Source organism: Macaca mulatta, chromosome 1 (genome assembly GCF_049350105.2).
Source record: "Macaca mulatta isolate MMU2019108-1 chromosome 1, T2T-MMU8v2.0, whole genome shotgun sequence".
In the NCBI taxonomy this organism is placed as follows: domain Eukaryota; kingdom Metazoa; phylum Chordata; class Mammalia; order Primates; family Cercopithecidae; genus Macaca; species Macaca mulatta.
This window is the reverse complement of record NC_133406.1, coordinates 212,276,829-212,291,869: the sequence shown is the minus strand read 5'-3', so window position 1 is coordinate 212,291,869 and position 15,041 is coordinate 212,276,829. Positions and strand designations below refer to the sequence as shown.

The following is a 15,041-nucleotide window of genomic DNA, read 5'->3' as shown; positions in this document are numbered from 1 at the left end:
TGAAGGGGAATGGGAGGGTTGCGAGGGATGGAGGGAGACGCCTACAGAATCCCAGCTGTTTCAGTGTTCTTAGACCAGGCATCAGACATGGACGATATGAAGCCTTCCATTATGGGTTATTTAAATTGTGTCCCTAAAAAAGATATGTTGCAGTCTTAACCTTAAGTACCTCCAGAATATGATCTTATTTGGAAATAGGGATGTTGCAGATGAAACTGGTTAAAATGAGATCACATTGGAGTAGGGTTAGCCCTTAATCCAATATGACTGGTGTCCTGTGAGAAGAAAAGAAGAGACACAGAGACAGAGACACACAGGGAAAAGGCCATGTGAAGACTGAGGCAAAGCCTGGAGTTCTGTAGCTACAAGCCACGGAACACCAAGGATTGCCAGCCACCACCAGAGGCTAGGAGGAGGCAAGAATAGATTCTCCCCTAGGGGCAGCAATGGGAGCATGATCCTGCTGACACTTAGATTTCAGATTTCTGGCCTGCAGAACTGTGAGAGAAAATTTTTTGTTGTTTTAAGCTGCCAGGTTTATGGTATTTTGTTAAGGTAGCCCGAGGAAACTAGTATGCTTTCCTTCAAGACAATCTCAGGCCCAGCCACTGCCTGACTTAGTAAAACTAGCTGAGCCCAGTCAACCCCCAGATTCATGAATAAAATCAACAACTGTTATTGTGCTAAGCCACTGTTTTTGGGGTGGTCTGCTACACATTAATAGAAAACCAGAATATCTGTCCTTTTCTCTAGACACCAGCAACATTACCCAAAGTGTGTTACTTACTTTACCTAGACTACCAATGCATCCCTAAGGCAATAGCTTCTTGACGCTGTGAAGGAAGCCTTTCAATAATTAGTCATGGGCTGATCTGCACCGAATCTCATTCATTTGGCCTGTCTCTATAGTTATACATTGGGCTGGGCATGGTGGCTCACGACTGTAATCCCAGCACTTTGGGAGGCCAAGGCAGGTGGATCACCAGAGGCCAGGAGTTCGAGACCAGCCTGACCAACATGATGAAACCCCATTTCTACTGAAAATACAAAAATTAGCCAGGTGTGGTGGTGCAGGCCTATAGTCCCAGCTACTTAGGAGGCTGAGGCAGGAGAATCGCTTGAACCCAGGAGGTGGAGGTTGCCGAGATGGCGTCACTGCACTCTAACCTGGGTGACAGAGTGAGACTCGATCAAAAAATATATATATTTATTTATATATATATAGTATAATATATATAAAGTATATATAATATATAAAAATATATATTTATATAAATATATAAATTATATATACTATATATATACACCCACATAAATATATACATATATATACACACACACAGTTATAGACTGATCTTTCTTTTAATCACATTGTATCCAATGCAGAAGGCTGCTTATTAATTTCCAAGTGATTATGGTTATCACTGTTAGCTGAGTATTTCCCAGAAAAACTCAAACTCAAATTTAGTGTCTGTTAAGTAGAAAAGGAAAATATAAAATTGTATGTATATTATGATTATAAACTTGGGGAAAATGCATAAATAAGCTAAAACTGTAAGGGAACACTGAGGAACAGTTTCATTTGAATGGTGGAGACATAACAGTACCTACATTTACTAGATCCTACTTTGTGCAGGCCCTGTGCCAGTCACTTTACAGACATAGTCTATAATTCTCACAATTATTCTGTAAGGAGGATATTATGATCCTCACTTTACAAATGAGGAAACAGACTCTAAGAGATACTAGGTAGGAAAAATAGGCTGATACAGCTGGAAAGTGGCAGAATCTGGTTTCAAACCCATGCCTGGGCTCATTCTCCCTACCATAGATGGATTTCTCTTTTCTATTTGGTGCTGTTATTGAATTAATACATAAATCCCAGTGCCCAAAAGTCTGACTCTGGCATGAAGGTTCTTCTGACTGCACTTTCCCTGGCAGTCCTGAAGAAGCAGTTGAATATATACTTCAGGGAGAAACAAGACCACATACCTAAATGCAGCTGGACATCTTTCACCTCCAGGGTGCTGGACTTGCGATGCCGCGCAAGCTGACAGGCTGCTGTCACCACACTCTCGATAAAATCATCAGCAATCTGCAGCAGCATCTGGGGAAGGTAAAGTGGGGAGAGTCAGCACGACATTGGCAGGGTAGGCTCCTGTTGCTGGGACAAGTGCTTTCAGCTTGTATTGCGTATTTAGTCAGGCTTTCTAGTAGAAGGCTGGAATCAGCATTTGGGCTAAGGTGAGGAAGAGGAATGAGAAGGACAAAAGAAACATTACCCAGGTTGAGTGCAACTCATACCTTACTGAGCATATAATTTCTACCCAGCAGTAATCAACTAACCCAATCCCTGCCCTCCATATCTTTATTTATTAGTGAGAAAATAAAAGTGAATCATTTGAATTCCTCACTCACAGTATTTTAAAAGCACTTTTGTTTCCATTATCTCACTTAGTCCTTACAATAATCCTGTGAAGAAAATGGGACATGGATTTTATTCATTCCACAGAGGATTTCACAGACTCAGAGAGACTAATTTGTTCATGGCCATGTAAGTAGAAAGCAGAAGGCCAGGCGCAATGGCTCATGCCTGTAATCTCAGCACTTTGGGAGGCCGAGTTGGGAGGATCACTTGAGGTCAGAAGTTCGAGACCAGCCCAACAATATTACAAGAGCCCCATCTGTATTTTAAAATAAATAGGCTGGGTGCGGTGGCTCACGCCTGTAATCCCAGCACTTTGGGAGGCTGAGGCGGCCGAATCATGAGGTCAAGAGATTGAGACCATCCTGGCCAACATGGTGAAACCCTGTCTCTACTAAAAATACAAAAATTAGCTGGGTGTGGTGGCATGTGTCTGTAGTCCCAGCTACTTGGGAGGCTGGGGCAGGAGAATCACTTGAACCCGGGAGGTGGAGGTTGCAGTCAGCCGAGATCGTGCCACTGTACTCCAGCCTGATGACAGAGCAAGACTCTGTCTCAAAAAATAATAATAATAATTTAAAAAATAATAACAAATAAATAGAGGCCAGGCATGGTGGCTCACACCTGTAATCCCAGAACTTTGGGAGGCTGAGGTGGGCAGATCATTTGAGGTCAGGAGCTCGAGACCAGCCTGACCAACATATTGAAACCCAGTCTCGCCGGGCGCGGTGGCTCACGCCTGTAATCCCAGCACTTTGGGAGGCCGAGGCGGGCGGATCACAAGGTCAGGAGATCGAGACCACGGTGAAACCCTGTCTCTACTAAAAATACAAAAAATTAGCCGGGCGCGGTTGTGGGCGCCTGTAGTCCCAGCTACTCAGGAGGCTGAGGCAGGAGAATGGCGTGAACCCGGGAGGCGGAGCTTGCAGTGAGCCGAGATCGCGCCACTGCACTCCAGCCTGGGCGACAGAGCTAGACTCCGTCTCAAAAAAATAAAAATAAAAAATAAAAAAGAAACCCAGTCTCTAAGGGCCATGCACAGTGGCTCAAGACTCTGTCTCAAAAAATAATAATAATAATTTAAAAAATAATAACAAATAAATAGAGGCCAGGCATGGTGGCTCACACCTGTAATCCCAGCACTTTGGAAGACCGAGGCAGGTAGATCATCTGAGGTCAGGAGTTTGAGACCAGCCTGACCAACATGGTAAAACCCTGTCTCTACTAAAAATACAAAATTAGCTGCGCACGGTGGCGGGCATCTGTAATCCCAGCTACTCTGGAGGTTGAGGCAGGAGAATCGCTTAAACCCAGGGGGTGGAGGTTGCAGTGAGCCGAGATTGCACCACTGCACTCCAGCCTGGGCGACAGGGCAAGACTCTGTCTCAAAAAAAAAAAGAAAGAAAGAAAGCAGAGGAACCAGGATTCCAACTCAAGGGTTCTGAGTCTAAATCTTGAGTTCTTTCCACATCACTATCAATTATTATTGGACTGTGTGAAGAGAAGGATGAGAATTCTGAAGATAAAAATCTACATATCTACATGAGGCACTCCTATAATCCCAGCACTTTGGGAGGCCGAGGCATATGGTTTGCTTGAGCTCTGGAGTTTGAGACTAGCCTGGGCAACGTGCATGGCAAAACCCTGTCTCTACAAAAAATACAGAAATTAGCTGGGCTTGGTGGCATGCACTCGTAGTCCCAGCTACTAGGGAGGCTGAAGTGGGAGGCTTGCTTAAGTCCACTTAGTCGAGACTGCAGTGAGCTGTGATCATGGAACAGCACTCCAGCCTCGGTGATAGAGACCTCATCTCAAAAACAAACAAACAAATAAGTAAATAAATATGCACACACATGAAAAAACTGAGATTTTTATCAGTCCATAGAGTCCCCATGGCTTCCTCTGCTGACAAACAAAAACAAACTAAAATTACAACCATAGATACAAAATTCCTTGTTCTGGTGGACCATTAACTCATTGTCATCTTTACTGTGGGAACCAAATGCACACCATCTAAGAGAAAGATTTCTGATTAAACAGCAGATCAATTGACCTCCTGTCCCTCCCTAATCCCATTAATATGACAGTTAAAAAAAACATATTGCCAGGTGCAATGGCTCATGCCTGTAATCCCAGCCCTTTGGGAGGCCGAAGTGGGTGGATGACCCGAGGTCAGGAATTCGAGACCAGCTTGACCAATACGGTGAAACTCCATCTCTACTAAAATTACAAAAATTAGCTGGGTGTGATGGCGTGCACCTGTAGTCCCAGCTTCTCAGGAGACTGAGGCAAGAGAATAGCTTGAACCCGGGAGGCGGAGGTTGCAGTGAGCCAAGATCACGCTGCTGCACTCCAGCCTGGGCAACAGAGCAAGATTCCATCTCAAAAAAAAAAGAAACTAAGGGATAAACTCTCAAGATAGGAGACTGGAATTTTCTCTGGAGATATTGAATGATTCCAGAGAAAAGACTCACAGATACTGACATTTAGGGAACTTTCCATTAGGAAGGTTGACTTGTGGACAAATTACTCTGAAGTCAATCAAGTCTGTGGTCTGCTAGAGTGAACCAAGACCTGCTCATAAAAGCCAATTATGGGCCGGGCGCAGTGGCTCACGCCTGTAATCCCAGCACTTTGGGAGGCCGAGACAGGCGGATCACGAGGTCAGGAGATCGAGACCATCCCGGCTAACACGGTGAAACCCCGTCTCTACTAAAAATACAAAAACTAGCTGGGCGTGGTGGCGGGCGCCTGTAGTCCCAGCTACTCGGGAGGCTGAGGCAGGAGAATGGCGTGAAATGGGAGGCGGAGCTTGCAGTGAGCCGAGATCAAGACACTGCACTCCAGCCTGGGCAACAAAGCGAGACTCCATCTCAAAAAAAAAAAAAAGCCAATTATGTACCTCTTTTCCCAAGTTTGTATTTAGTGATGTCATGTTGGTAGAAATAGTTACATCACAGAAATAATAAAGTACTGCAAATTGGGCATTTTCCTCCAAAGAGCTGGTTGTTAAACATTTATCCATATATTACTGGGCCAAATTCATCAATTATGCTTCAAATCAGCTTTTCAGAGGGTGATTCTTTTTTTTTTTTGAGACAGGGTCTTGCTGGGTCGCCCAGGCTGGAGTGCAGTGGCACAATCTCAGCTTCCTGCAAGCTCCACCTCCTGGGTTCACAGCATTCTCCTGCCTCAGCCTCCCAAGTAGCTGGGACTATAAGCTCCCGCCACCATGCCTGGCTAATTTTTTGTATTTTTAGTAGAGACGGGGTTTCACTGTGTTTGCCAGGATAGTCTCGATCTCCTGACATTGTGATCTGCCCGCTTTGGCCTCCCAAAGTGCTGGCATTATAGGCTTGAGCCACTGCGCCTGCCCAGTGGGTGATTCTTTAAGAATGAATAGCCAGGGTCAGACATAGTGGCTCACACTTATAATCCCAGCACTTTGGAAGGCCGAGGCGGGTGGATCACTGGAGGTCAGAAGTTTGAGACCAGCCTGGCCAACATGGTAAAACCCTGTCTCTACTAAATATATGAAAATTAGTCAGGTATGGTGGTGTGCACCTGTAATCCCAGCTACTCGAGAGGCTGAGGTGGGAGAATCGCTTGAACCTGAGAGATGCAGTTTGCAGTGAGCCGATATTGCACCACTGCCCTCCAGCCTGGGTGGCTGAGCAAGACTCTGTCTCAAAAAAAAAAAAAAAAGAAAAACAGTAAGGAAAGTTATATGGGCCAGCAGGCATGATACCTCATGCCTGTAATCCCAGCACTTTGGGAGGCTGAGGTGGGTGAATCACCTGAGGTCAGGAGTCCGAGACCAGCCTGGCCAACATGGCAAAACCCCATCTCTACTAAAAATACAAAAATTAGCCAGGTGTGGTGGCACATGCCTATAATCCCAGCTACTTGGGAGGCTGAGGCAGGAGAATCACTTACTTGAATCCCTGGGAGGCAGAGGTTGCCGTAAGCTGAGATCGTGCTACTACACTCCAGCCTGGGCAACAGAGCAAGACTGTCTCAAAAAAATAAAAATAAAAATAAAAAAAGAAAGTTATATGGTACATATGTGAGTGGTGTAAAAAATTCTCATTTACCATAACTCACACCTGTAATCCCAGCACTTTGGGAGGCCAAGGCAGGTAGATAACCTGAGGTCAGGAGTTCGAAACCAGCCTGACCAATATGGAGAAACCCCATCTCTACTAAAAATACAAAAATTAGCCAGGTATGGTGGTGCATGCCTATAATCCCAGCAATTCAGGAGGCTGAGGCAGGAGAATCGCTTGAACCCGGGAGGTGGAGGTTGCGGTCAGCCAAGATTGCGCCACTGCACTCCAGCCTGGGCAACAAGAGTGAAACTCCATCTCAAAAAAAAAAAAGGATATTATAAAATTAATGGGTCAAAGAGTATCTCTTTAAGTATATTACTTAGAAATATAGAAGAATGTTACAGAAACAGCTAAAATTGTTGAAAGTGATTGCCTATGAGCAACAGACTATGCCTTTTTTAACAGGCAAAAGTAGCAGCAATTATTGGGTATAAAGCAAATGCAGATTTGTCTGTGCTCTTATTTTATTTTATTTATTTATTACAGTGGTGCAATCTTGGTTTACTGCCACCTCGGCCTTCTGGGTTTAAGAACACCTCAACCTCCCTAGTAGCTGGAACTACAGATGCACGCCACCACGGTGAGCTAATTTTTTAATGTTTTGCAGAGACAAGGTCTCATTATATGGCCTAGGCTGGTCTTGAACCTCCGGGCTCCAGCAATCCTCCTGCTTCGGCCTCTCAAAAGGCATGAGCCACTGCATCTGGCCTGTTTGTGCTCTTAACCACTATGCTATACCAGTTCTCAGGGACCAGTTTCTGGGGTACTCAACCCCACCTTACCTCCTCCACATCTTCATCCAACTGCTCATTAGGATCCACTTCTCTTACTAAGTCCTGTAATTTCTTCTTGGTCAATACCTAAAGTTAATTGGGAGAAGACTTTTCAACCAAGTATTAAGGAAACGAAACAAATCATTACCCTGTAATGAAGAAAGGCTGTCAAATGGTTGGTTTTAGTTTCCACTTTCCAATGAGTTCACAGTCTGGCCTACCTGACTATGCTGCTATAAGACAATACTCTCAAGACAAAAGTAACTTACGGAAAGCTGGAAAGAGCAGTTTGAAGACAGGCCAGCATCCAGCTGTCAGGCAGTATATTTCAGCCTCATGTCTTTTTCTCACTGTGCCTCTCTACATGAAGAAATTTGCAATTCTCTGACCACCACAAATTGTACCATGCCCCTTGCCTTTAGACAAGTGTTTTTTTTTTTTTTTTTTTTTTTTTTTGAGACAGGGTCTCCCTCTATTGCCCACTGGAGTACAGTGGCATGAACATGGCTCACTGCAGCCTTGACTGCCAAGCTCTCCCACCTAAGCTTCCCAGCTAGCTGGGACCATAGGCACGTGCCACCACACCCGGCTAATTTTTTTTTTTTTTACTTTTTATTGAGAGACAGGATCTCACTATGTTGTGCAGCCTGCTCTTGAACTCCTGGCCTCAAGTGATTCTTCCACCTCAGCCTCCCAAAGTGCTGTACATGCTCTTCCTCCCTTCTTCCTTCTTGCTCAGCTCATGGTGCCTCTTTCTGATGCTTTTCCTAGCCCATCTCAGTAAAGGTAACCACATACTTCCTCGTTTGGCCTCTACTGTATCCTATGCACCCTTTATCATTGTGCATATTTATACACTTCCCTGTTTCTGACTTAATAGGCTAAAAGCTCCCTGAGGGCAGCCTTCATAAAGGAAATGTCATGTTACATACATATGCCATTAAAAAGTGATCAAAAGAAAGCCAGGCACAGTGATCTGTGCCTGTAGTCCCAGCTACTCAGGAGGCTGAGGCAGGAGGATCACTTGAGGCCAGGAGTTGGAGACTGCAGTGAGCTATGATTGTGCCACTACACTCCAGCCTGGGGAACACAGGAAGACCTCATATCTTAAAAAAAAAAAAAAGAAAGAAAGAAAGAAAACGGCTGGGTACAGTGGCTCATGCCTGTAATCCCATCACTTTGGAAGACCGAGGTGGGAGGACTGCATGAGCCCAGGACTTCAAAGACCAGCCTGGGCAACATGGCGAGACTGCATCTCTATTTTTAAAAAACATCTAAAAAATGGCCGGGCACAGTGGCTCACGCCTGTAATCCCAGCACTTTGGGAGGCCAAGGTGGGTGGATCACGAGGTCAGGAGACCGAGAATATCCTGGCTAACATGGTAAAACCCTGTCTCTACTAAAAATACAAAAAAAAAATTAGCTGGGCATGGTGGTGGGCGCCTGTAGTCCCAGCTACTTGGGAGGCTGAGGCAGGAGAATGGCGTGAACCCAGGAGGCGGAGCTTGCAGTGAGACGAGATTGCGCCACTGCGCTTCAGCATGGGCAAGAGTGAGACTCCATCTCAAAAAAAAAAAAAATCTAAAAAATATATTAAAAATTAAAAAAAAAGAAAAAATTAGGCACTTGACCTCCTTAGTGCCCATTTGAGTCTCTTCCAAGTGTACTTTCCTTTCTTTCCTGCTGTAAACCTTCCAGTAAAATTCCACTTAAAAAATTAATGAATTAATTAAAAAAAGAGCTGGGTATGATGGCTCATGCCTGTAATCCCAGCACTTTGGGAGGTGGGTGGATCACCTGGGGTCAGGAGTTCGAGATCAGCCTGACCAACATGGCGAAACCCCGTCTCTCCTAAAAATACAAAAATTAGCAGGGCGTGGTGGTGGGTGCCTATAATCCCAACTATTAGGGAGGCTGAGGCAGGAGAGCAGCTTGAATTGGGAAATGGAGGTTGCAGTGAGCCAAGATCATGCCATTGCACTCCATCCTGGGTGACAGAGCGAGACTCTGTCTCAAAAAAGAGAGAGAGAGAGAGAGACAGAAAAAAAAAAGAAAAATACCAAAAGCCATACACTACAATGCTAACCATGGCTATTTTAGGGTGGTGGCATTAGAATTATGGGCTATTTATTCTTTGTGTATTTCTGAAGTTTCTGTGATAAACTTGTATAATTTTTGAAATAAGGAAAAAAGAAACCTTTTTTTTTTTTTGGAGACAGAATCTCATTCTGTCACCCAGGCTGGAGTGCAGTGGTGCAATCTCGGCTTACTGCAACTTCTGCCTCCCAGGTTCAGGTGATTCTTCTGCCTCAGTCTCCTGAGTAGCTGGGACTACAGGCGCGCATCACCACACCAGGCTAATTTTTGTAATTTTAGTAGATATGGGGTTTCAGCATATTGGCCAGGCTGGTCTTGAACTCTTTTTTTTTTTTTTTTTTTGAGACGGAGTCTCGCTGTGTCACCCAGGCTGGAGTGCAGTGGCTGGATCTCAGCTCACTGCAAGCTCCGCCTCCCGAGTTTACGCCATTCTCCTGCCTCAGCCCGAGTAGCTGGGACTACAGGCGCCCGCCACCTCACCCGGCTAGCTTTTTGTATTTTTTAGTAGAGACGGGGTTTCACCGTGTTAGCCAGGATGGTCTCGATCTCCTGACCTCGTGATCCGCCCGTCTCGGCCTCCCAAAGGGCTGGGATTACAGGCTTGAGCCACCGCGCCCGGCCGGTCTTGAATTCTTGACGTTGGGTTATCGCCTGCCTTGGCCTCCCAAAGTGCTGGGATTACAGGCGTGAGCCACCGCACCCAGCCAAGAAAATATATATATATATTTTTGAGACAGAATCTTGCTCTGTCGCCCAGGCTGGAGTGCAGTGGAGTAATCTCTGCTCACTGCAAGCTCCGCCTCCCGGGTTCACGCCATTCTCCAGCCTCAGCCTCCCAAGTAGCTGGGACTACACGCGCCCGCCACCATGACTGGCTATTTTTTTTGTATTTTTAGTAGAGATGGGGTTTCACCATGTTGGCCAGAATAGTCTCAATCTCCTGACCTCGCGATCTGCTCGCCTTGGCCTCTCAAAGTGCTGGGATTACAGGCTTGAGATACCATGCCCGGGCGAACCCAGAAATTTGAGGCTACAGTGAGCTATGATTATACCATTGCACTCTAGCCTGGGCAGCAGAGCAAAACCCCTTCTCTGAAGAAAAAATGAATAAATATTTGTTAATGACATCTCATATCCATCCATTCTTCTTCATTCTATCATTATCACCTAATTCAAGCCTTCACTACATGTCTTGATTTATTGCAAAAGTCTTTTTTTTTTTTTTTTTTTTTTTTTTGAGACGGAGTCTCGCGCTGTCACCCAGGCTGGAGTGCAGTGGCTGGATCTCAGCTCACTGCAAGCTCCGCCTCCCGGGTTCACGCCATTCTCCTGCCTCCGCCTCCCGAGTAGCTGGGACTACAGGCGTCCGCCACCTCGGCCGGCTAGTTTTTTGTATTTTTTAGTAGAGACAGGGTTTCACCGTGTTAACCAGGATGGTCTCGATCTCCTGACCTCGTGATCCGCCCGTCTCGGCCTCCCAAAGTGCTGGGATTACAGGCTTGAGCCACCGCGCCCGGCCGCAAAAGTCTTAGAATTGGTCATCCACCCAGTCTAACCCCCTTTTTTACCCATCTTGTCCCCTTACTGCCAAGTTAATCCTCTATAGGATACACTATTTTTATTATGTTACTTTTACTCCTTTATTAAATATCTGCAAAGATCGTATATTGCCTAAAAGTTCCAATAGAAATTTGTTAGTATACGTCCACTATGTTCTGCCCTACCTACACAATTTTAAATTCTGTCTTCTACAACAGACTCCATATTCAACATAGGTTGATATCCTGAGTGTTCAACCCGCTCTCATTAACCTTTGCAAGTCCCTCCACTCATTCCCTTGAAATACTGGGCCAACTCATCCATTCTACACAGCCTACAAAAAACAAGTCAAAGGAATTATACTTATTTCTTGTGGTTCTGGAGGGCAGAATCAGAATTATGGGTAGAAAGAATGGAGCAGATTTTAGAATCACTGAAGAAAATTAATAATGGCAGCAACTGGATGAACTACAAGATGGAATGACTAGAAGCAAGAGTACTTTTATCACAGGAATAATGAATCAATTTATTATTTTATTTAACAACTACATGGTTAACATGTATATAAAGTACTTATCAAAATGAAAGAAAAAAACACCTTTCATAGGCAAGGTATTGTGTGTGTATGGATGGATGGATGGATGGATATATGCATACACACAACCATATACAACACAGTAATTAATAAACACTGTAAATGATAATTTGCTAAAGAATGTTAGAGGAGTATATATTCAGGACAACTTGAATCTGTGCCTCCTGAGTTGGGAGTCCTCAAATTTGGCCCAAATAAACTCTCTACTTATATTAAAACAAACAAAACAAGTTAGAAATCCAAAAGAGAGAAAAGACCTTTACAGCTAAGATAAAAAAAGCAGCATCTGAGATGGACATCTCTTTAAGTATTGCAGGTTGAAATAATAGGTAAGAGGTGGCACAGAGAAGAAAGAGTAAGAGGATGATACCTGATTGTTTTCAGGGCTAAGACGACCTCCTGTCCCAGGAGTGCCTGGTATCTTTACCACTGTAGTACTGTTGGCCATGGAGCCTTGTGGAGGGGTGCTGGCTGGTTCCGGTTTTATGGATGAGAAATTGGAGAGGTTGATTAGGGCTGAGGGGCCAAACTGGTTCATAATCTGCCGAGCTTTGGACTTCAGCTCATAGAGCTTATCGAGATCCTGTTTCTTTTTGGAGCTGTGAGGACCAAGGCCAATTAACTGGAGAAGAAAAGCACAAGAATTAGCTCTAGAAGAACCTGTAATAAAGGATGAATCTTGAGAGTAAAAAGAGGCCTGGTGCAATGGCTCACAACTATAATCCCAGCACTTTGGGAGGCCCAGGTGGTAGGATCACTTGAGCCCAGTAGTTCAAGACCAGCTTGGGCAACATAGGAGACCAAAAAAAAAAAAAAAAAAGGTAAGTAAAATGAGGTCTGTTAGACTTTGAGGGTTCTTCAGTATATATGGAATGGTGACCATTTAATACCCACACATTAAAAATAGGGAATGAATAATGTTTATTACTCTCACCTGATTTTAGAAACCATCTCATCTCCAAATGTTAAATGAAATAGTCCACAAAATTGAAACAAGGAAGAAAGTAAATGAAATGAAGAATCTTATGTACAAAAATAAACTAGGGCTGGGTGCAGTAGCTCATGTCTGTAATCCCAGCATGTTGCGTGCCTGAAGTGGAAGGATCACTTGAGACAGGAGCTCGAGACCAGCCTGGGGAACACAGGGAAGCCCTATCTTTGTAAAAATTTAGCTGGGGCTGGGCGTGGTGGCTCACACCTGTAATCCCAGCACTTTGGGAGGCCAAGGTGGGTAGATCACCTGAGGTCAGGAGTTCAAGACAAGCCTGACCAACATGGTGAAACCTCATCTCTACTAAAAATACAAAAAAATTGGCTAGGCATGGTGGCACATGCCTGTAATCCCTCCAAGCTACTGGGGAGGCTGAGGCAGGAGAATTGCTTGAACACGGGAGACAGAGCTTACAGTAAGCCAAGATCATGCCACTGTACTCCAGCCTGGGCAGCAGAGTGAGACTCAGTGCCCCCCTGGCAAAAAAAAAAAAAAAAAACTTAGCTGGACATGGTAGCATGTGGTCCTAGCTACTCGGGAGGCTAAGGAAGTTGAGGTTGCAATTAGCCATGATCACACCACTACTGCATTCCAGCCTAGGTGACAGAGACACTATCTAAAAATAAAATGAAATAAAATAAAAGTAAACTAGAGGCTGGGTGCAGTTGGCTCATGCCTGTAATACCAGCACTTTGGGAGGCCGAGGTGGGTGGATCACCTGAGTTCGGGAGTTTGAGACCAGTCTGACCAACATGGAGAAACTCAACTCTACTAAAAATACAAAATTAGCCAGGTGTGGTGACACACGCCTGTAATCCCAGCTACTTGGGAGGCTGAGGCAGAAGAATTGCTTGAACTTGGGATGCAGAGGTTGACGAAACTCCATCTCAAAAAATAATAATAAATAAATAAACTAGAATAAGCAAGACGTTTTTGAGAACTTTGTAAAAATACTAGGTTAAGTACTACATGCATTATTTTTAAAGTATCAAATAATGTTAAATTCAAATAAGTCATAGCACAATCACATCCTTTAAAAAATCAGTCACAAAGCTTAATACAGACTAGTTCATTTTGGCATTTCAAACATGCTTAAGTCTATGTCAGGGCTATGCCCAATAAATATAACTTTTAGCAGTTGTTAAAAGTAAACTCCTCTTTATCAAGAGCAATTTTTTCTGAGTGTTAGCAATCTAAGTACATGCAGAGACCCTAGTCTGGAGCAGCTGAGCCTCCTGAATCTTAGAGTCATGAGGTTGACTCTGCGGACGTCAGCTTGGGTGTCACCACGATCAGAAGCACATTCACCAAGTTCTGCTCACAGTAGCCTCAAACTTACTTACGGCTATCTGAGTGTCTAGATCTTTAATTACATCAGCAACAGCTGTGAGCCCGGTGAAATGAGAGGCAGCCATTTTCAAAAGCTACCTGTAAATGAACAACTGGCATCAAGCACCATCCTTGCCATGGAACCATTCTAGTTGCATGGCCTGGTACATCTTCACCAACCAGGATCCAGGCAAACTGGATGTGGAGAAATATATCTCCTTTTCCTTAGTGGGAGCCAAGACAAACATCTCCATCTCTTTCATAAGCAACTTTTAAAATTAATTAATGATGATAATGGCACAAATAGACCATCTTCTTATAAAATGAATGTCTGTTGTTAGGGATAAACTAACAGCATATGGAATATTTCATTGGGCAAAATTGTGGGATATGAGCCTGCAGGAATTATGTCAATGGCTTTCAGAACTTGATAAAAGTTGGCAACATAAATGTCTATCTGTATCTATTCTACTCTTGTCCCTAGTGCTGAGTTCTTCCTCACCACACTGTCTGACTTTCTAATATGAGAAATCTGGCCCAGCCCAGTGGCTCATGCCTGTAATTCCAGCACTCTGGGATGCCAAGGCAGGCAGATCACTTGAGGTCAGGAGTTTGAGACCAGCATGGCCAACATGGTGAAATCCAGTCCCTACTAAAAATACAAAAACTAGCCAGGTGTGGTGACACATGCCTATAATCCCAGCTACTTGGGAGGCTGAGGCAGGAGAATCACTTGAACTCAGGAGGCAGAGGTTGCAGTGAACCAAGATCAGGCCACTGCACTCCAGCCTGGGCAACAGAGCGAGACTGTCTCAAAAAAAAAAAAAAAAAAAAATAGAAGAAGAAATCATGTTATCTTGGTTTACTCTTAATAAAGGCAACTACGTATATACTGGTTAAAAACCCAAGATAAACTAGGCAGACTTGCTGGCCAAGAACCAGCTAATGGGAACAGCAGAGTATTAGGATCACTTGTTTGTTTTAACCATATGTGGCCTCCTTCTCCCCTACCCACAAACATTACCAATAGAACAGTCAGGATAGAAACATTTCTTAACATGGTAATAGCTGTTCTAATATTATAAAAGCAAACTATTTTCCCAAAGCAAGTTCTATCCAAAAGCTTCATTAAGGATCAAACTGTATCCTTATCACTCTAGCCTCACACTGAACATACTATATC

General features: G+C 44.2%; 1 protein-coding gene across 8 annotated transcripts in view; it reads right to left on the bottom strand.

Annotated features, from left to right (window-relative positions):
• TAF12 (TATA-box binding protein associated factor 12) overlaps positions 1-15,041 on the bottom strand; it is a 36,342-nt gene that overhangs the window by 3,695 nt on the left and 17,606 nt on the right. For 3 of the 8 annotated variants that reach the window (XM_077966199.1, XM_015133092.3, XM_015133088.3), the window contains exons 2-4: positions 11,909-12,160; positions 7,317-7,394; positions 1,993-2,107 (exon numbers count right to left, since the gene is read on the bottom strand). In XM_077966199.1, the coding sequence (XP_077822325.1) occupies positions 1,993-2,107; positions 7,317-7,394; positions 11,909-12,076 (361 nt within the window). In that variant the 5' untranslated portion in view covers positions 12,077-12,160. Of the gene's footprint in view, positions 1-1,992; positions 2,108-7,316; positions 7,395-11,908; positions 12,976-13,498; positions 14,456-15,041 lie in introns of all 8 variants that reach the window. The other 5 variants (XM_077966175.1, XM_001113189.5, XM_077966193.1 and 2 more) reach the window with 4 other exon arrangements.